The following is a 23,292-nucleotide window of genomic DNA, read 5'->3' on the forward strand; positions in this document are numbered from 1 at the left end:
GTATGACCATCTGATTCTTAAGCTGTAAGAAAGATGGTTGATGAGGGAAATCAAAGAGAGCCCCAGGATTCCACAGTTTTGAACGATTACGGACAGTTAGCTCACCGTGGATTAACAATCGCCAAGTAGTGCTTTCCAGCTTACAAAACATATTCACATACTTAATCTTACAACGTACCTCTCATTTCCAGATAAGGTTCAGAGAAACCACATATTCTCTTAGTAAATATCTGAGCTAGAACACAAACCTGGTTGTTAGCTACTCTGGTTATAGATGAGTTTGCCCCTTTACATTCTTATGGATACATGAAGTTATTACTTACACTTTGTAGCTCCGGACATGAACATCCTAGAGTATCTGTGGGCGATGGAACAGTAAAGCCACAAACAGAAAACTTTGACACTTCTTCTGCATGAGATGGTTCATAAAAAGGCACCTTCAGAAGATAGTTTAAACTACCATGGGTACCATTGTTTGGTGCTGGTTGAATGTGTAGAAGATCTGTTTAAAAATTAAATTCAAAGTAGTTTTAAATTAGAAGGCAACAACATCTATGCAGAAGATGGGAGAAAACAAACACTTAGTGTTCACTTCCTTTAATAAATTCTGCTGCATACACCATTCAGTTTAGCAGCTTCCCCCTCCCCTCCCAATTTCCATACCTAGTCTTTCTAGAAAATAGGAACAGTTGCTGTAAATGAGCCATAGGAATGTTTATGAACTGTTTCATAAAAGCATCTCTGCTTAAATGATCACTTTGTGCCTTAAGTATATCATGGTTTTCTAGCATAAAAAAGCTACACTTTTAGTAAAAACAAGTTTAAAGAACTTAAATAATTTACAATCTTACTTGTAGTATATTTATTTAATTATAGGAAAATACTCTAAGTACAGATACATTTAAAATATTAAACTAGTGAATTTTGCTTAAAATTTAGAGAACTTTTTATAGTTTTTCCTATAAAAACAGAACATACAAATATTGCACAAACATAACCTTGTAAGTCCCTGCTGAGGACTACCAAAGAGATCTCTCCTAGAACTGCAATCTTAACTAGTTCTTTTTAAACCTTTCCTGGAAAGGGCCAGTAGCCCTGACCATAAACTCAGGCTTGGGAACAAAGAATTTAAGTTAATGCTACAACACATTATTTTTAAATGGATACTCTTTGGTCTCTAAGTTACATTCAATTACCACAGGCCAGTGGCAAGATGAAGAGTGACAACTGTGAGTGTACTTATGTTCCCAAATTCCTGTAGCTAAAGGTGAAATTGCAACTCAATTCATTGCCTTGCCTAGCTAAATGATGTGTGGTCTGAGGTAAGCACATAGGCAGGAGGGTAGGTTAGATTCCCCAAAACTCTAATTCTTTACTGTTTTTTAACATTGAGTGTAATGTGTCGATCCAAATAGGACTTTTTTACAATCCTTTTATTCCAGAAGCTTTCTCTCTGTAATTACAAGAAAATACTTCTATTTTTTTGCTGTGTTTTCCCTGCTCTGAAAAGTTGGAAGTGTAGTTTTATTTATCTAAGTTCTATTAAATTAAATTTTCATGTAGTAACTAACAGAAAAGTTGGTCTCCCAGGGTCTAATGTTTATCATTACTAAAACAAAACAAAATGAAAAGAACTCACATTGACCGCTAAATAATTCTGAATAGTAAATAGTTCTACCTCATCTTTTCTACTTTCCGTCTCCTTAGGACAGAGCATCTACTTCTGGGATTCAACTTATCACCAGCTTCAAAATTCATATTTTTAAAACTCAATTCATATATGATTGTTGAAGTTATATAGGTATACTTACCACACATTAGGTTATAGATTTCAATATTGTCAAATGGCTCAACTTCAGTCTGCTGTTTAAAACTGGGTCCATGTGCCAGAAAGATAGCCTAGGCAGTAATAGTCCACCTGTTACTAGATGCCATGTAATCTCAAAAACAGATGTTGGAAGAGACACAATTTTCTTTTTCTAACAGCTCTTCTATTTGTATCTTAAGCCTCTTTAAGAATTCCTTTCCAGATTTTTTTTAACAGTATGTTTTTTTTATTATTGAAGTACATTTGCTGTACAATATTATAGGTTACAGGTGTGCAATATAGTGATTCACAATTTTTAAATGCTCCATTTATAGTTATCGTAAAATATTGGCTGCTTTCCAGCTTTGAAAATGATTTTTGCAACGTTTCCACCTGAGATGTTGTACCAAGTCCAATCAAATATAATCCATACTGTGTTTACTTCTAAATCCACCTGCTTCCATAGCACCTCCTATGTCAACAGACTAGGAGAATACAAGCAACACTGGACAACCGATGCCTGCACAATTCTACAACACCTGGACAACAGAAATTAGACATTCATCATACAACATCATATATTCTTTTTATACTCCTTTCTTATCATTGTTCACATATGTTACTACTACATGACAAAAAATGTTGACATTTCTAAGTATTAAATATTTTTGCACAACTTATACTTGCTCACTGATTTCTCAAAGACATCTCCTATTTACTTTTAGGATGAAGAGACCTAAATATTTTTATTTATGTTTAAATAATTAAAGGTAACCTTATATTATTTATAACAGATCTAATTTGTTTTAGATTCTAAATATCTAGAAGAACAGTATCAAACACGGATAGGCAATTCTTTTCAGGCTACAGGAATATAAATATACACATATATATTTTCCCAAGATAATCAGCAAAGAATTGGAGGCATAGGTTTTTCTTGCAGTAATTAACTCAATTATCAAATAGTACCCTAATTAATAGAGAAGGATGCTGTCTCCAGAAACTTCTCAAGTATTTACAAAGAGATATAATTCATCATGACAATGTTAAGAGGCAGTATATTCATATAGAGCCTAACACATTTTTCTTTCTTTGGAAAGGGGCATGTGTGTGTGTGTGTGTGTGTGTGTGTGTGTGTGTGTGTGTGACAAATGGAACTAGGTAAGACAATCAGGTTGCAAAATCATGAAGCTTTACTGAGGGGGGAATATTGGCTACACTTTACTCATGGGCTCTTTCAAATAGTTTCCTTCCTGGGCTCCAAGGGCAGCACACTCTCCTGGTTTTCTTCTTCCCTCACTGGCTCTACCCCCAGGTCTCTTTGCTAGTAACTCTTTGTCTCCCAATCTCTTCAAGGAAAAGTGCTTAAGGCTCAGTACTTGCTCTTCTTCTCCACCTATGCTCAATCCCTGAGAATGTTATCTAGTCACATATCTTCAAAATAATTTATATACCCAAAACTCAATTTTTCTATCCCTTTAGGTAGACTCTCTAATTGCCTATATGTAACATCTCCACTTGCATGCCTAATAAATACCTTGAATTTAACATATCAAACTAACTCTCCCTCTTTCCTCTCCAATCAGCGGCAGCCATGGTCTAATATCCTAACAGCCTAACAAAAGTTCTCTCACCTCCAACATATCAGACACGTTCCCATCTTAGGCCCTTGACACTGGCTGTTTCTTCTGCCTTGGACACCTGTCCCCTGAATACTTGAAAGGTTAATTCTTGCACCTTCTTCAAGTCTCTGCTCAGCCGTCATCTCAATGAATCTTACCATCTCCATCTTAGTTAAAGTTGCACCCTGCCCCCATGTCACCCCAAAACACCCCCAATTTCCACCTACTCTGCTTTACTTTTTATTTATTTCCCGTAGCACTTATCTCCTAACATACCAGCCACACATTGCTCTGTTATGTCAATTGGCTATATCCACCTGTTAGAATGAAAACTTCATGAGGGCAGGGGTCTTTATCTGTGTTGTTCACAAGGGTATTCAAGAGTCCTGAACATTGTCCATCACAAAGTAGGTGCTCAATAAATATTTGTTTAAAAAAAAAGCAGTAAGTTACCTCCATGCTCTTAAACTCATTGTTATAACCATGGTTGCCTCCTCCACAGGATGAAAATTCTTTAGTCCTATAAAGAAATAATATTATTACACTCTGATGAATCTATTAATATGAGACCTTATTGCAAACTGAGCTTTAGTGGATTTTGATGTAGTCTCTCCTTTTATATAAGTAAAATTTTCTGTCAACAACAGCATAAATATATTTATTTTCGTGCTCAAATTCAGAGCCACAGAGGAACAAAGAGTGGTAGGAGAGAAGGAAGGAGAATTCCAGCATCTATAAATAGAATTCAAAGTATTTGGCTTTTAAATATTAAGAGAAGGATATACAAAGGCACTGATTTTTAAAAACTTTGTCTTCGGGCTTACCTGTACATTTACACATCCATGTCTGTGTGATTAAGAGTAGTTTGATTAATATATTATGTTAAGCGTTTCAGTGCTTTAAAAATAAATCTTTGGAACTGGGAAAAAATATCAATTCCTATTTTAGGTCAGAGATATCTAGGGAAATAATATGAAAATATGAATAGAGAATACTCAGGGCAAGTTAATTATAATACTTGGGAAGGAAAAGCCAGTATATTCTGTAAAGTCAGAGTTTAGTTTTAACTTTTGGAATTTTCTTCCATAGGTTGTTGTTCTATTACTTGAAAGACTTTTCAAATTTAATTCATTTGTATTTTGCCTACATTTTCACATTTTAGTCTTTGAATTGAGCAGTATTAGCAATTTTATATGTAGTTTTTATACTTGAAAACAAAATAGTGATAAAGGAACCTAGATTTTTTTAAAGCAATAATGTTATACAGGTTCAAATTAGGCCCCTAAAGGGAAAATGACTAATATTTCCAAATGTTGGCCTTAAAAAATATCTCTCATTTGTTTCCCCAATGCCCAGCTCCCAACCCCTGGGCAAATACACACACACACACACACACACACACACACACACACACACACACAGGCACAGTTTTTGTTTTTTACATTGTAACCTTAATTGAGAGCAGGACTTTAGTGTCTTAAAAAATCAACTTTTAAAAAATTCATAACTGATTCTCACTCAGGTTAAATAAAAAAATAAAAATAAATCACAAAATAAAAAATAAATCACAAAACTCACAAGGCCACACTCAACTCTACCCAATAGAGGGAAGAAAGGAGAAACTAAGTACCACCTAGAATGGGGAAAGCAAGAGTAGTCCTTTTAATAGGGGGTTTAAGTTCAGTTACTCTGAGGTGCCAGTTCATGTCATCTTAGTTAATGCCAATAAAATTGATGGTATGAGGTAAAACTTGTTCTAAAAAATATTTTATACTTATTCCATATATATTTGGTTCCCCAAGATAACTGGAGCTATTTGATTGAGTATAATTAAGTTTTAAATTCTGTTTGGGAAGCTAGAGTATTCATTAATGAAAGAAAGGAAAGGTCTTTTGAACTAAGCCATAGGTAAAATTCTCTAAAATTGATCCTTTATCTTTCTGTTTTCAGATAAATCTAGTTTTTGTTGGTTTGTTTTTATATTTCCAATCCCTAACCCATCTTCATTAGAAAACTTTAGTATTACAAAACCATATTTGGAAGCAAAAGATAAAAATATTGTTAGAAAAACCTCTCTTTTTTATTGCTTTCCAAGTGAAAACTTTAGAAGTCTGCTTTTCTAATTGCTCACATTCAAGCTTTCCAACCATTAATTTGCCTCTGGAAATTACATATGGAAAAATGGAAGCTGGCAATTGGAAAAGATGAGTTGATTTTATCTTTCATAATTTAGCTCAACTTCCAAGTACTATCTAAAATCTTTTGGAACAAATCTCTTTTATCTTCTCCATGTCTAATTGATAAAGTCAAAATTAAGGCCCCGTTCCTCTGCCACAGCTGGGACATGACACACAGGGGCAATGAGCAAGTCTTCTCTCCTGATACCCAGTTAGGTGCCAAGTCCTATCTTTCTCTGTCGTACCTGTCACATTTCCCTCGCTTTCCTCTACTGCCACCATTCTAAGCTAGATCTGACCTGAATTGGTTATCCTGACTCTGAACTCCAAAATCTTCCCACATAACTCGTACACATACACACACCCCTAATTGTATTTAACCCTATATGTCCCTGCTGGAAATGGAAACATATATTTTAATGAGTACAAATGGAAGACAGAATATAATGAACTGGTACTATTCTGGAAAATCTGGGTCATAAGTTCACCATACTTTCCCAAAAGTGTGCTGACTAGTTTTGCCATCCACTACAGCTCCACAGCCTCCCTTGGGGCTGTCACCACGCTGAAGACTGGGTCACAACACATCTTTCTAACTGGCCTCCCTGCCACTTGCTTGACCATCCTCCTCCATATGGCAGCTGGAGTGAGCTCTCAGAAATGCAAATCCCAATATATTCACCTCCAGCCACCTTGTATCTCCCAGTGGTCTCCTACTCTTTTCACAAAGTCACACTCTTTAGTCCTGACAGATAAGGTCCTTCATGCAGGAGGACCTGAATGAAGGCAGCTTCATTCACTAAGTGCTCTAGCAAAACGGAACTACTTGCAATTCATGGAATCTAGTCCCTCTGCCTGGAAACCTGACCCTCTGTTTCTACCTTTCCTTGCCCCAGAGCTGCTACTGACTTAAAAAAAAAAAAAAAAAGGGACTTCCCTGGTAGCGCAGTGGTTAAGAATCCGCCTGCCAATGCAGGAGTCACGGGTTCGAACTCTGGTCCGGGAAGATCCCACATGCCGCGGAGCAACTAAACCTGTGTGCCACAACTACTGAGCCTGCACTCTAGAGTCCGCGAGCCACAGCTACTGAGCCTGTGTGCCACAACTACTAAGCCTGTGCTCTAGAGCCCGCGAGCCACAACTGCTGAGCCTGTGTGCTGTAACAACTACTGAAGCCCGTGTGCCTAGAGCCCGTGCTCTGCAACAAGAGAAGTCACTGCAATGAGAAGCCTGCGCACCGCAGTGAAGAGCAGCCCCCACTCGCCACAACTAGAGAAAGTCCACACGCAGCAACGAAGACCCAATGCAACCAAAAATAAATATAAAAAAATAATTAAAAAAAAAAAGGTGCTCCACTGTTCTGAGCAGAGAATTCAGAGAAAGAAGCAAATCTGAGAAGACACAGCCTGGCAGTGCTCAAGGTGTGGCAAGCAGAGGTGTGCCTTCCAGTAAGGAAAAGGGGTCCTTCTCCTCTGCAGACACAGCCTGTCCAGGCTTGGTGAGCGAACAAGGGTTAGATTCCCGCTCCCACTCGTCTCCTTGGTTGAGTGCCTCTGTACAATGCACAGACTAGACAACTGCACAGGGAGACCCACTTATGTGACAGCATTTAGCCTAACCCATCCTGAGCCTTCAAAACCCAGAGCAGGAATCACACCTATGAGGAAGCGTTCTCTGACATTCTCTGGCATCCGCACCTGGGGTGTGAAATCACTCTTTGTTTCCTTGTGCCTTGTACTTGATCCCAGTGCAACAGTTGTTACACCTGATTATAACTGTTGTCATCCTCCCTCCCTGGGTGAAGATTCTTCGGGTGGGGACTGTGCCTATCTCCATTTCTTAGAAACGTGCCTAGACAAATCGATGATTTGTCAGTTTCCAGTCATAACATAAAAAGCTATTATTCATGTTACCTAAAAGGGAAATTTAACATCACTTCAACTAGTTTCAAATAATTGGGTTTCCCCAAATTAGTAAAATCTAACACATTTTATAAAGGGCAAAATAAGGAGGAAAAGGAGGAAAATAGATTACACTAAATTTGCTATAATTTGAAAAGGTAACCTAGTTATCAAATATTGAACATTATAACTAAAGATGACATATTTTAACTTAGAAAATAGGTAGCCTGAGACTCATGTGTTAAGGGTTGGAGGTAGGATACACCCAGGACTTAATCAGATGAGACTTCCTGTTGCTCTGATTGGGGCTGTAGTCAGCATTTCTTCTGATGTAAGTTAGTTTACGTTGTATATGAATAGCAAGAGAATAGTAAAACCAGGTTCGTCTTGTGTTACAGATGAGACAACTGAAGACCTGAGATATTTATCTGTGCAAGTTCTCACAACAAACTAGGTGCGGAGCCAGGACTTGAACTCTGGGGCTGCTGCTCTATGTACATCTGACTGCTAGCTAGTACATGTACAAAGCTCACAATTTGAGACTGAGTATTAATGTGTGAAACCCAGAGGTATCCTGGTGGCTGGGCTCTCCTTCTATAACCCATAGTCCATGTTGTTGAACTGATGGGCACCTTCTCATGTTGCACCATTGGTCTCCTAACTCCTTTGATCTCATACCCTCAACAGTAAATATTTGGAGAACTCACTCACATTTATATATTACATACACACACTACTAAAAATCTTATATATTTAACGTTAGTAAAGCTTAATTTATCTCACGTAATTTAATCTTCTTTTAGAGAATGCTGTCCTGACCCACAGGACAGCCTACTAAGCCAAAGGGCTATGAAACTTCAATTCCAAGAAGAAAGGCTAGTGTCATCTAGTGGCCACGTGTTAAACTGCACACTCCCTGGCCTAGCGGTGCCCTGCTTGGCTTTCCTGTTATCTCAGTGAATAGACTCTAGCAAATCTCCATTTCCTCATCCTGCACACATTTATTATGTTAGAGCACAACTTCCTCTCTTCCTTTGTCTCCTCTTCCTTTACTAAACATATCTTTTATTTATATCCACTTATGCATATGGAAAAAATACTGGAATAAAATACAAAAATAGGGAATGTGAGTTAAACTACCAGATAGTGTGTATTTATTTGTTTACTGGCTTACTATCAGTCTTCTCCATTTGACAAGGAGGGCAGGAATAATTCCTGTATCCCAAATGCCTAGAACAGGGTTTGGTACACACATAGCAAGCATCAAGAACATTTTGTTGAGTCAATTAATTAATTGGTTATTTGGGGATAGAATGATTCAGAATGCTTTATATTTTCTCAAAATGGCCTTATATTTTGCAAATGCTCAATGATCAATGTGAATCACAATTATAGCTAGAAAAAAAGAAATGTTACAACTAATTGGTTAGCTTGGCCTTACAGCCATAAGCATGCTCTTTCAGAAAAACCACAAAGATGACAAAGATCTTAAAGAGCTATCTAATTCATTACTCATTACCAGCCTCTGAGACAACTGATGCCATCTTTATATCCTGTCTGCCACCTAAAGGAGACCACAGTGGTCTCAGTGGTTAAGAATGTGCTGGTTCTGATAATCTCTCGACAGTCAGCCTTCTTCCTCATTCTCATCTACATTGTAAAGATTAGTAGGCTAAGACGGGCAACCTCGTAACAGTCATTTCAAATACAGAAGTGCTAGATAGCATATAAAAGGTCAAGAAATTGTCATACGAAGGAAAATTCATGTGATCATAATAGCAGGGTAAGGTCAAGGAAATTTATAATGAAAGATGGCTGTTAAAAGTATTACGAGAGGGCTTCCCTGGTGGCACAGTGGTTGAGAGTCCGTCTGCCGATGCAGGGGATGCGGGTTCGTGCCCCGGTCCGGGAGGATCCCACATGCCGCGGAGCGGCTGGGCCCGTGAGCCATGGCCGCTGAGCCTGCGCGTCCGGAGCCTGTGCTCCGCAATGGGAGAGGCCCCAGCAGTGAGAGGCCCGCGTACCGCAAAAAAAAAGTATTATGAGATAAGTTAATAGGCACACAGACCTCACAGCCTGCCACTGTCGATCCATCAGAAGATGAGCTTTGTCAATTCTGACATTTTTGGCATAGTGTAGGCGTTTTGGCAAATTAGGAGTCAAATAGGGTGTGAAATGCTGATCAGGTTTTCGGCACTGCAAAAGAGGTAAATTATTTCTTCATGACACCTATAAGATATGCAAACTAATTCAACAATTTCACCTCCTAAGATGATTTGTTAAACACTTTTTAAAAGTAAGAGAATTTAAGCCTGGCTAATAAAATAGGAACATTAAACTTATAATGTGTAGTCACATTCTCTAGTTATATTGTTTTTAATTGTGGCAACAATATTTAAGTTCTAATTTAACATATGATGTAAAGTATATTGTTTGCTGTCTGAAGTTTTATTCTTGTATATATACATTAAACCACCATAAATCTCCCCTCCTTTTTCGACAGAGAATAAATATAAGTTTGTATTTAGAGTGGCAATTACAAATTTGGAGTCTAAATTATACATGAAAAGTCTTATATAGACATTAATAAATATGAGTAAAAAATTTTTAAATTAGTTAAATTGCACCAAAAATCCCTTCACAATTGACTCAATTTACCCTTTAAATAACCTACCTTTGCTTAATTTTCAAATCAAGTCAATAGTTTTTGAAATCTAGTCCAGTTCTCCCACTTGTGAAAAATTCATGGGTCTCTTCACAAACTGGAATGAAATTTTATTTCTTAATAATAACTGCTGTTAACTAGATGGCGTATTTAAAAACTTGGTAAAGGTGCAAATCATACTGGTATCTATACATGTAAAAAAAGTGAGCAAATGAGAAATAGAACTACAAAGAAACTTTTTCTCCCTTGACATTTTGAGAAACAACAGAAAAAAAAAATACAGGGGCTTCCCTGGTGGCGCAGTGGTTGAGAGTCCGCCTGCCGATGCAGGGGACACCGGTTCGTGCCCCGGTCCGGGAAGATCCCACATGCCGCGGAACGGCTGGGCCCGTGCGCCATGGCCGCTGAGCCTGCGCGTCAGGAGCCTGTGCTCCGCAATGGGAGAGGCCACAGCAGTGAGAGGCCCGCGTACGGCAAAAAAAAAAAAAAAAAAAAAAATACAGGTAAGGATAAGGGGAAATGAATTGTTTTCTACTTGCTCAGTTTCTTATTTATTTTAAGCCTCAACAATCTCATAAATATTTCAAGTCTGTGTCACTATTATCTCATGTTCAATATGCATAAGAAAAAGAAGAGACACTACAAAATTGATTTTAAAAATTTAAAAGAAATATAGAGAGTAGGAGAGTGAAGAGAGTTATAGAATGAAAAAGGGCAGAGAAACTTATTTATTGCACAGATATTTCTGCCAGATATTTTTTTTTCTTGCCTACTTTTCCAGTCTTCTTATTTTTCTACGTTTTCATTTATCATTACTTCTTTCTTAAGCCGCTATTTTTGTAACTTCCAGGCAAGCACATTGTGGCAGCTGCTGAGGATGCAGCTTCCTCAAAGGTCCAAGGGACTAGAATGTGCCCTTAAGGACCGCCGATCATTTGATGAGGCACACTTTGCTGACTGGATGTACAGCCCGAGTAAATCCAGAGAAAACTTGTGGTACACTGCCAACCTCTGAAGAAGTATGGGGTTATTCTTTGCATCTGAGAATTTGAGATGAAGACGCTAGAGTTGAGATATAATTTTGGTCCTTTTATCTAAGAACAAAGTTGATGCTGCTGTCTGTCATGCAGCCAGAATGTGTGGAACTTGCCACTTCGTGTTTGGTTATGTTTGTCCAATATAAGCTCAATATAGGCCCACAAATCAGCATTCCTGGAAATATTGTACTACCACTTGGAACTTTTCCCTGGGAATAATGGGCTACTTCATAAAATGATAGTCCATTTCCTCAGGGCTCTGCAGTTCCAGGCCTGGTCCTATCTGTGATGCCATGTAATGGATTTCCAAAGCCTGCGGTATCCAATCCCTTTGCGCCACTAGGATTATTAGACATTTGCCATCATTTCACCAATAGGACTACAGCTATATGGATCATGAGGTGATGGAAAAAAGGGAAAATGATATGTGGATTTAGAGAGTCCATTTGCTGGAAATTCTCCACTACCCTTCCAGTCAGCATGGGCACATTCCAGGTACACCCTTCACCACCTTCACCAGTAGGGAGTGAGATGACCCATCATGCTTACTCAAGATCAGAATATTAGGTGTAAGAGACAAAAGGAGTGACTAACACTAAAGAATTCTGCTCAAGCGTTCATTCTTACTTCAAACTTGCAGTGGGTCCCAGGTTATAGTAACCACTCTTTCCCCAGCGTTTCCTTATTCACATTTTCAGCGTTCAATGATTCACATTTTATTCTCACAGTTTTTACTATGTTTGCATATCGCCTATACGTAAATAAATCTAGCCCTATCCCAAGCCATGGTAAACTCATGAATCCATATAATAGATGTATATTTGCAAATATACTTTAAACATAGAACCATTAAAACCACCATAGAAGAATATTTTATTAATATTAAATATTTCATTTAATATAATGGTGGTTTTATATATAATATAAAACAAATAAATATTTCATTTAATATTAAAAATATTAAATATTTTAATATTTCGACCGCTTTAAGCTATCTGGAATTTGTCCTGCTTATTTACTTACAACCTGGGATACAAGAACCAATCAAAAGCAGTTGCAATTATACTTAAGGGAGTTGATTTTTCTGACCTGTACAAAAAGATCTATAATATCTGTGCTTTACTGTTTTCCAATATTAGATCATACAAAAAATATGAAAAATGATGCCGCCTTAAGCTCACTAGCCCAGCTCCTTTGAATGAAACATCAGCCCATTCAATTCAGGAGTGAGTGCCTCTGATACCCAAACAAATTTCCAATGGCGGTGTCAACTCCAAAATAAAAACAGCTAAGGTAAAACCAACTGACAGGAATTTAAAATAAAGTTGATGGAGGTTTAAGAAATAAATTACAAATGGCTTGGACTCGAAAATATAGAATACAGCTTTCTTGAAACTTAGATTAAAGACATCCATTAATTTAAACATATGCATTAGAAGACTGTATACTTACACTGAGGTTCCTAACAATTTCTTCAGAATTAACTGTTTCAAAAGAAAAAGAAGTAAATCACATTACAACTGATACCTGACAACTGCAAAAAAATATAAACAATTCAGGTGAATTTGACACAGACATTTATTAATGACTGTGATCTGGTAAAATTAAGTAAAAAAGTACTTTAAGCAAAGAATTATTTTAGCATTTAAGAATGGAGTATATTTTAACTTAACAATATTAGATATTACCATAGACTTTAATGACAGACTGTAATTAAACATGGGATTTTCTCATTTGCTTCTGTGTGGTCTTCCCAAGAGGTGAGAAGAGGGGGCCTGGGAATCCCTGCATCCTCAGAATCAGGAGGCTATGGTTATTCGCTTTCAGTATTACCTTTATTTTTTTATGTGGTCATCTTCATACTTACAAGTAAAAAAATCATGAGGTATATTCAGAGTCCTGATGCGGGGGGCAGGTCCTCCATACATGTAGAAGTTTGTTTGGGAAAAATAATTAGTCATATATTCTACTTTGTCACAATAAGTCTGATCCATTCCTGAATTAAAAAAAAAATTATTCACTGAATGTATAAGATGGTAACGATCGGTTGTCTTTGATCAGATCAAATAGGAGATATTTTATGTTACAGATCTCAAACCAAGTTTGACTGAGAACCTTTACAATTTACTCAATTATTTTATTCTAATTAGCAGGCCTTGAAAATCCTGGCAGTGGAAGACAAGGATCATGTTTATAAGAGAAGAACAGATAGGAATTATAAACAGATCATCTGTTCAATGTAGATCTGTTAAAGTAATTTCGAAGAAGAAAGTTCTCTGTAGGAAGCTAATTAAACCTTTATAACATCTGATTTTACATAAAGCAACATGATATATTTTTAAATCAAAAAATAACATGCATTTTTATAAAACAATACATTAAGCAAGAGAACAAAGTCTAGATAATTTTTACTTTTCATAAGTGTATTATTTAAATTTATATAAGAAGCATATGCTTTAAAAAAGAATTGGTAGTTAAACCTTTTTTATTTGAAGATTCTTCAGACTCCATCCATATTTTTATTATTTTTACCATTCATTTTATTATTTTTATATTTTATAATTTTTTAACAAAATATGCATTAAAATATTTTCTTCAATTTTAAAACAATGGGTCAAAGTATTAGGGAACCATTTTAGAAACTTAAAATAAATTACTGTCTCACGTTATCTTGTTGTAAGATATAAACAATATTCTGCAGACGTGTCCCTTTTCCTCTTCTCACCCCATCTAGATTACCCTGTCTAGAAAAGGTCCACTTCTGCTTTACGTACTTCCTACCACACCACATCAAGGAAAATACTTGGCATTGAGTTAGCACTTAAAAAATATTTGTTGAATGAATGAGTACTTTAAAAGTGAGGTTGCAGAGGGCATGACGTCTGTCTCACTTCTTTTAATATTCAGGTTGACGGAAATGGAGAACTACCCTCAAGCAGAGAAATGTGGAGTGACAGGACTTTATAGAAGTCTATTCACATGACCAAAAAAATACACAGAACATGGTAAAACTAGCCAATTCAGCAAACTGCAGCCAATCTATATGAATGAATCATTCACTGAAAAGAAGACACTTTTTATGATGACAGCCCAGCCACATCCTTGTTAAGTACTACTAACTCCAAATATATAGAAAATTAAGTGTATGGATAGATTTTTCAGAGTGAATGTTAGAATAATTAAACTAAAAGTATAAATTTTAGTCCTCTATTCATCACAGCCTACTACAAAGCTCATTCTTTGCTCATTTAAGAGCTTCTAGGTCTAGAAATAGACTTTTAAAAATCTCTATTTTTTTGTATGCCCCCCAAAGTGATAAGATTTAAGCAATGATAAAATATGATTTTAAAGAAAGCATACCATGGTCAGCCAAGAGGATTATATTGACACAATTGACTAAGTTTCTCTGCTTTAGGCCTTCCATCAACAATCCAAAAGTGTAATCTACTAACTGTAAGGCTTGAATTACCTAAGGAAAAAAAAATTGGAGTTAAGATTATCTTCATGGATTAAGGCTTAATTAACCAAACCATTACCTAATCAAGTAAAAATTAAATAATTTCCTTCTCTGAAATTGCTGGGTTTTGAAATAGGATATCAGAGCCCAGCACCCATACTACATTTACCAAATACCACTTCCCTATATTTCTATAGACAAAAAAAAAAAAAAAATTAAACCATATTCCTTACAAAGGGAAATAGACTACTGGCCAATAAATACCTGAGAAAAAGTGTTCAACTTCAACATTATTCAAACATTATTTAACTGCAAAGGTTTTCATGATAATTTCCAGTGCTGGGGAGAAGAGTCCACAGACACTTCTATAGGAGCCTAAATGGTTACACGTGTTCCAGAGAACAGTGTGACAATGTGTAGCCAGAGAGTTTAAAGGGGGCATACCCTATAACCTAATAATTCTGTTTCTGGGCATTTGTCCAGAAACATACAAGGATATTCATCACCTTATTTATTTACAATTTAAATAGAAGAAAAAAATTATACCATATCCTTAAGTAGGTATACTCAATAACAATTAAAAAATATTTAAGCAACCTAAATATCCATCAACAGAGGAATGTATAAAGAAGATGTGGTACATATATACAATGGAATATTACTCAGCCATAAAAAGGAACGAAATTGGGTCATTTGTAGAGATGTGGATGGATCTACAGACTGTCATACAGAGTGAAGTAAGTCAGAAAGAGAAAAACAAATATTGTATATTAACGCATATATGTGGAATCTAGAAAAATGGTACAGATGACCTTATTTGCAAAGCAGAAATAGAGACACAGACGTAGAGAACTAATGTATGGATACGAAGGGGGAAAGGGGTTGGGGATGGGAGGAATTGGGAGATTGGGATTGACATATATACGCTATTGATACTATGTATAAAATAGATAACTAATGAGAACACACTGTATAGCACAGGGAACTCTACTTAATGCACTGTGGTGACCTAAATGGGAAGGAAATCCAAAAAAGAGGGAATATATGTATATGTATAACTGATTCATTTTGCTGTACAGTAGAAACTAACACAACATTGTAAAGCAACTATACTCCAATAAAAAATAATTTTAAAAATATTTTTAAAGAACAATGGCATAGGAAGATGATCACCGTACAATGCTAAAGTTAAAAAATTAAAGCCAAACTGTATACACACCCATACATATTGCATAATCCAATTTTGTTTTTAAATATATTCAGCATTTCATAGTAAAGTCACATATATGGAAAACCAAAAGAAAATATATCAAGGTACAGTTAATAGTGATTGTCTCTGAATAATGAGTTGGAGTTCATTTTTATTTTATTGTTTATATTCTTCTGTATTTTTAGACTTTTCTACACTTTATTGATATAGTATATTTAACTGACTTAAGGTTTAAGCGAATAACTTTTAACTAACATAACCTCATCTTTTTTCAGTGAATAAGAAAATATAATAGCACTTTGCCCACAGGATTGGGAAAAATGTTTAATCTTCTTAGTGCTATTATAACAATGATTGCCTTTTGTTTTCTTTTTTGAGAAAGGATTTTACAAGCCAATTACTGTTAAGAGTGTTAGTGCATTATCTGATGAAACCTCTCAGCAAATATTCATGGAAGGTGCTATTGGAATTTCCAGCTATAGAGACCAGGAAACTTGAGGTTTAAAACAGTTAAGTGACATGCTGCTGATCCCACAGTTACTAAGGGACAGGGCAGGACTTTAACTCAAATCATCTCTATATACTGCTAAATCTGTCATCAACTCCATGACACTTTCCTGACCCTCATTCTCAGGGTCACCACGCACTCTGGTTTGCCAGTGAGAGTCATGGTTTCCACCTGTCATCACAGCATAATTATGTTCCCTTTCACACAGTCCACCTACTCACTCCTCCCGGCTGCACTCAGAGCACTTCCTCCTCTGTCCTCCCCTGGCACCCTGGCATCCTGCTACCTTTGGACTCTCCACAGTTTAGAAATCATCTGTGCCTGTGTCTGTCTCCCCAGGAGCATGGGAGCTCCTGCAGGGAAGGGACTGTGCAACCAAACTCATCACCTGCTTCCTAAGCACAGAGCTGTTCACAAAGTACACACTCCATAGATGGCACGTTGCACTGAACGTGAAGTGAGTAGATGCCAGCCTCCTAACAATAGCAATAGCAAAGCCATAAAGCCTTCCAGTTTCTGCATCTGTTTGGCCTCTTCTTAAGTTTTAAATGAGGCTTTGTCTTAATCCTTCTAGTTTCACTCTTCACTCTTTCTTTCCTTAGGACATCTCCGCTTCCATGCACCATCTGTATGCTGCCAAACGACCTGATCGCCAACTCCTTTGAGCTTTAAATCCATATTCAGTTGCCTTCTGGACATCTCCATTTGGATGTCACAGGCACCCCAGTCACAACATGATCTTCACCTCCAAGAAGATGCCCTTCAGTGGTCTTATTGGAGGAAACTGCCTGCTTATGCTAGAAACCTGAAAATCACCATTGATTCCCCCACCCCATCACCTATCTCACACCAAGTCATATCAAGTCCATCTCTAAAATGAATCTTAAATATACCTTCTTCCATCTATGATGGTTGCCACTGCAACAGTCCAAGTCACTATCATCTCTTTCCTGAAATGTCGTAAAAGCTAACTCATGTCTCCCCACTTTCCCTTGCTCTCTCTAGCCCATTCCTCTTACACGATAAAAGTGATATTTAAATTCACATAGATCTGATCATGTCCTTCCCTGATTAAAATGCCTCAGTGCTTCCCATTGCACGTCTTATGGCCTAGAAGAACTCGCATGGTTTGGCGCTTGCCTCCTTCTGTAAGCTTCCTCTTAGCCCTCTCCCCTGGTCCACAGTGCACCTGACACTAGTGAGAGATAATCCTCGTATAGCAATTCAAACAGTACCTGGCACAGAGCAGCACACAATAAGAGTTAGCTGCTATTCTTATTTTTACCATTATCATATTGTCTAGCTATCTGTCCATTTGTCTGTCCATTTGTTCCTCTAATGTGCTCAGCTCTTCCCTTAATCAGGCCATTTGTGAAATTTTTATCTTTTTTGTTATTCAGAGAACTTTCTAACCATCCCCAACCCAGACTAGGTTAGCCCCTAAAGACCTCTCAGGGCAACCTGATCGTTCCCTTTGCAGCACTTTTCCAAATTACACTTAAAATTTATTTGGGTACTAAACTAGAGCATTGGATAGAAGAAAAAGATATGGCACCTAAAGTCAGCTGTAGGGGTCAGACAAATGCAGATTAGAGTAACTCCTCTCAGATCATATAAAGCAGGGATAACAATTAAAATGGAAAAGAAGAAATGGTGAATATGCTTTAGATAGTTACTAAGCCATTCACCCTTAGAATAACCTGATTAAGTGTTAGATTCTGTGAGACACTCAAGGGTGGTGTAGGAATATGAAAGAGGACTAATGGGTTCAAAGTGGTCAGACTTGAGCAGGGCTTATATTAGAAATCATTTTGATTTAATGAAGAGGAAGAAGAAGGGCATTTCTGACAAACACCTAAGTCATGCTGCCAGAACGAATATGCTTGCATTGCAACTGGCGAAAACTGTTAAATGAGTTTCCATGGGGTAAGGAAACGCCATACTCGTGGGGACCTTTGCAACTTTATATCATGTCCAAGACAATGCAGCCTTGAGTGGGTTTTAGAAGAGAATCTGCTTTTTAAAAAAAATCATATTTAAGAACTATATTTCTGTAGTAAATACAAAATGGTTTAGATAATGAAGTAACAAGTATTGAAGAGTTTACCTCAATTATAATGGGGGCCTAGAAGGCGAATAACTCTGCCTGATGCAATAATATATTGTCCAATTATAAGGAACTTCTGATTGGAACTGTGCTTGAATAGACAGCCATATATTCCACGATGGACTTTCAGGTGACATGGCTCGAAATGGGCTACATTAACACGTTAAGTTGACACACGGGATCTAGCCTCGATGTTCTCGTGATGTGAGATAACAATGCTGCATCTAAGTATTCAATAAGTGTTATCAAATTAATCAAGATGCGCTTAATAAGCCAGATATTCTTTTTACACTTTTAACTATTTTGTGGTTATGAAAGCAGATAATCATTTAGACTTTTAACTCTTTTTATGTCTTCATGTATATCAAATACACTTGTATTCAGTGGAAATTAAAGAATAATGTTGCACGCTGTGGGTGAAGGCTAGATGATTTTAGCTTTGTTTAAAAAGAAAAACTTACTGCGGCACTGACTGGTCCCTGAGCATGTCCTGCAGAATCAGGTTGTTCCACGTATATGGTATAAAAATCAGGTCTAGGGGTAAAATTGAAACAGAGAAAGACGTTACCCATTTGGAATAAAGGTACAAGTTGGGTGTGGGAGATTTGTAGGTCTGGAACTTTGTGGCAGTTTCCTCCTCTTTTTCTCTGGTCTTTCCTTCTCTACAACCAGGCCCAGTGGTTCAGTGGTTCTGCTTGGTTTTGGCAGGGATAGTGGTCTAGCAGGAACTAAATGAGACCTTCCAGGATGTAAGCACTTGTCTGACTCAGTGCTGAAAATCTGTCTTGTTCTTGCTAAAACCTCTCTTGATGAGCCACAGCCCTCTGTATTTCCTACTTTATGACTTTCTGCTGACTCTTTTCTCTGCCACACTAGTTGTTTCTTTAAATGTCTGGTTTTAAGAATAATTCTTGAAAAATGCCTGTAAAAAGGAAACGCCAAGTTTTTTTCCAAAATGGTAATTTAAACTAAGAAATACTTTCATTTTATGCCCACAAACATCCCGCTGTGCCAGCACTTCCCTGACACTAGATATTACCGTTCAGCTTTGGGCAGGTCCAGCCACTTTAACAATGTAAAGACCCTTTCTTCATATGTGACACTTCTGAAATGAAAAGTAAAAATAATTTTTAAAAATTAATCATATCAAAATAACTTCATTATATGCCTGCTCAGGAAGGCAGGTTGATATTTTCAGATATTTTGTGTCCATATATTATAAAAGGGATTCAGTACTGCTCAAAGGGATTCCCGTTTTCAATACCTATATGGAGATACACTCGACTCACTATAAATTCAATGTATATTGTTTTCTTTCCTTCTCATCCATCCTTCCTTCACTGTTCCCCCGATTAAAATAGGCCATTAATTACTATCCATTAGTTCAATTTGTTGATTTTTATTTACTTCATTCATTTATGCATTTATATGCACTATCTTTTGTCAGACATGATTTGTTCATTTTAAACAGAATTTATCAGTGAGCAAACCAAAGACGGCGTCCTTCCTAGAGGTTACATTCTAGTCAAGGAAGACAAACAATAAATAGGCCTAACACATAAATAAATTACAGAGTGTATTGAAAGGTGAAAAATGCTATGGGAAAACAAAAGCAAGACTAGAGCCAGAATAAGGGGCACTGAGAAACTGGAGTGGGAGAATTTGAATTTGAAAGCTTAGTGTGATGAGGCTAAGACAATACTGAGAAGGTAATTTTTGAGCTACAGCCAGAAGGAGGTGAGGGAGCGGGCTGTACAGATACATGGAGTGAGATTGTCTCAGGCAGAGGAACAGCCTGTGCAAAGGCCCTACAGCAGAAGCAAGCCTGGTATGCTGGGGTCACCAAAAAGGTCAGTATGGCTCGAGCAGAGTGACAGAACCCAGGAAAGTAGCTGGAGAGGAGTCTGAGAGGCGGGGGCACAGCAGGGCTCATACCACAAGGGCCTTGTAGGCTTTACTCTTTGCTAAACTGCAAGCCGTTGAAGTTTTTGGTGCACAAGAGTGTCATAATTGGACTTGTTCTTTTAAGTAATTATTCTGGCTAATAAACTGAGAATAGATTATAGGGAACAGAAATAGAAACAGGGAGACGTGTAAAAAGGCAGCTGCAGTAGTGCAGGCAAAAGAGGATGACGGCTCGACCAGAGTGTTAATGCTGGGGGTAATAAAAAGCTCTCAGACTGCATATAATATTTTGAATTAGAGGCACAAGAGTTTGCTGACAGACGGGATGAGGGATGTAAGAGAGAGGAATCAACGTTGACTTCAAGATTGTTTGGCCCAAACAACTGGAAAAATAAAATTACCATCAAGATTAAGACCAAAAAAAAAAAAAATTCTAGGGCTTCCCTGGTAGCACAGTGGTTAAGAATCCGCCTGCCAATGCAGGGCACATGGGTTTGAGCCCTGGTCCAGGACGATCCCGCATGCTGCGGAGCAACTAAGCCCATGCACCACAACAACTGAAGCCCGCGCATCACAACTACCAAAGCCCGCACACCTAGAGTCTGTGTGCCCCAACAAGAGAAGCACTGCAGTGAGAAGCCCATGCACCGCAACGAAGAGTAGCCTCCCCTCACCGCAACTAGAGAAAGCCCGCGCACAGCAACAAAGACCCAACGCAGCCAACAACAAAAAAAAATTCTAATCATCCCTGCCTAGACAAGATCACATCTGCAGGTGCTTTAGTACCTGTTGTAAGTCCTATATATGGAAGGAAAGGTGCCATTTATAGCCACATCTGATCCTGGCCAAAAGTAGGTACCAGCTTTTAAACCCTGATACATGGCTGTCAGCCAGATCTATAAGAAGAGAAAATTTCAAATGAGTGGAGGTCAAGAGAATAATCAGTTTGAGTAGAAATGGTGCCATTTATGAGAAACTGAACAGTATTAACAGTTGCAAAATTTATTCAACTATTAAAATGTATTTAAATTATTTAAAATTTGTCTTTGTTGCAGTTCAGAAAAGTAATTATCCAGGCATCTACTTCAAAAATCAAAAAACATAGGACAGTAAGAAAGATCATTTTTCAAATTGGTAAAATTGTACAGTTCTTCTTTCCCTTTTAAAGATTTAGAAAACAGAATGAGTAAAAACGTTAACAGATAATCTTTCTGAGTAATTTCCAGGTTGATACGTTTATAATACAACATCCAAGTTTCAACTGAAGACAATTTAGGTGAACAACTATACACGTTAAAAAGATTCAAATTATAATTATAAATAGTGGTGAAACACTGTCCCACCCCTAGCCCTTAGAAATTAAAAAGATAATGTAAAACTCAAAGTGGAGAGAGAAGAGAGATCCACTGTCATGTTGGGAAATGAAGGTTACTTTGGAGCCACAAGGAGAATGCTACATACTGGTTGTCCATGCCACCAAACTGGATTATTTTTCTCCTCTGAAGAAAGTGAAAAGTTCTTGTTGAGGTGTACATCATACATTTTATTGTCAATGATGCCATGTGATTCTGGATATAACCCCTAAAATGATAATTTTTTAAAAAGATTTAAGATAAAATAATAAATTAATAAAACATACATTTAAATTGAAATAGCATAAGACCCATAACTCATATTTGAAAAGATGCCATATACCCTTCAATAGAAAACCCCTGGATCTGAACCCTAATACCAAATATACATACTAGTATTATATATATACTAGTTCCACCGTGGTCTATAGCTGCAAATGAATGACATTAGGCAGATGATTTGGGCTGATGGTTTTAATATAACTCATGTTATTAATAACTGTTTGTTAATTATAGATTCTATATTATAATAATGACTAGCTATTGGTTTTATTGGCAGTAATAGCAAGAAATTTACTACATGGATGCTTTTAAGTATCAGATAGCCTGGCAAATGGGTTAAAATGTGTTACCAGCAATTTAAAAGGAAGCCTGCCAAGTCTCTGTACTTCCTCCCTTCCATCCATCCATCAATCCAGTCATTCCTTCAATTCACATATTTTTATTGAATGCCCATGATACCCTATGCAGTTGTAACTACATTTAGAGAGATTTTTAGGGTCATTATTTCAGAACATTACTATATATATGAATATGAATACATATGCATATGTAGGAAATTAATAGCACTTATGTATAATCCCTTATTTATATATACATGTATAAGTATTATATATTATGTATGTAGACTTACGTATGTGTACATATAGTCAATTCTTGCTATTTGCAATAGTTATGCTCTATAAAGTTGCTGCAAACACTGAATTAGTGAATATCGAACCACTGCTCCTAGAGAAAATAAAGGGTTAGGTTCCTGTGAGCCTCTGGTTACAATATTTTTGTCTACTGATCCATATGTAATCTTGTTTTATGTGTGTTTCTGTTTGAAGATCCCTTATTTAATATATATTTTTAGTTCAGTATAACTCATGACTGAACAAAGCTTATCTAACACACATATCTTCTCCATAAGGTACATCACAGACTTCTTGCTCTTAGGAACACTAGAAATTACTTGAGCACCACACTTGAGGGCCATTGTAAACAGCAAAATCTCCAAGAAAAAAACACAAACATGGGAAAAACATGGCACTAAATAGACAGTGGACTTTGAAAACATTTGTTTATAGAATGAGAGCTAAAAACAAGAAGGCAGAGTATTGCCTTGTTAGACCTCAGCTGGAAACATGTGAGCTGGGTAACTCAAATGTTTAGGTGAATCTGCAAAATGGAATCTGCATTTATACATGCACACACACACACGCAAACACACATATATACATATATACATACATATAATTACTTAAGGACTAAAATTTAAATAA

At 37.0% G+C, this 23,292-nt stretch overlaps 1 protein-coding gene across 1 annotated transcript in view; it reads right to left on the reverse strand.

Annotated features, from left to right (window-relative positions):
* ENPP3 (ectonucleotide pyrophosphatase/phosphodiesterase 3) overlaps positions 1-23,292 on the reverse strand; it is a 64,776-nt gene that overhangs the window by 21,233 nt on the left and 20,251 nt on the right. The window contains exons 8-18 of the mRNA XM_027086292.1: positions 21,858-21,977; positions 21,183-21,292; positions 19,531-19,596; positions 18,953-19,025; positions 14,570-14,678; positions 13,077-13,205; positions 12,662-12,693; positions 9,576-9,703; positions 3,883-3,949; positions 1,812-1,899; positions 324-502 (exon numbers count right to left, since the gene is read on the reverse strand). Of these exons, the coding sequence (XP_026942093.1) occupies positions 324-502; positions 1,812-1,899; positions 3,883-3,949; positions 9,576-9,703; positions 12,662-12,693; positions 13,077-13,205; positions 14,570-14,678; positions 18,953-19,025; positions 19,531-19,596; positions 21,183-21,292; positions 21,858-21,977 (1,101 nt within the window). The remainder of the gene's footprint in view (positions 1-323; positions 503-1,811; positions 1,900-3,882; positions 3,950-9,575; positions 9,704-12,661; positions 12,694-13,076; positions 13,206-14,569; positions 14,679-18,952; positions 19,026-19,530; positions 19,597-21,182; positions 21,293-21,857; positions 21,978-23,292) is intronic.

Source organism: Aethalodelphis obliquidens, unplaced genomic scaffold, assembly GCF_003676395.1.
Source record: "Aethalodelphis obliquidens isolate GAN/ISIS:26980383/991018 unplaced genomic scaffold, ASM367639v1 scaffold3, whole genome shotgun sequence".
NCBI classification, from domain to species: Eukaryota; Metazoa; Chordata; class Mammalia; order Artiodactyla; family Delphinidae; genus Aethalodelphis; species Aethalodelphis obliquidens.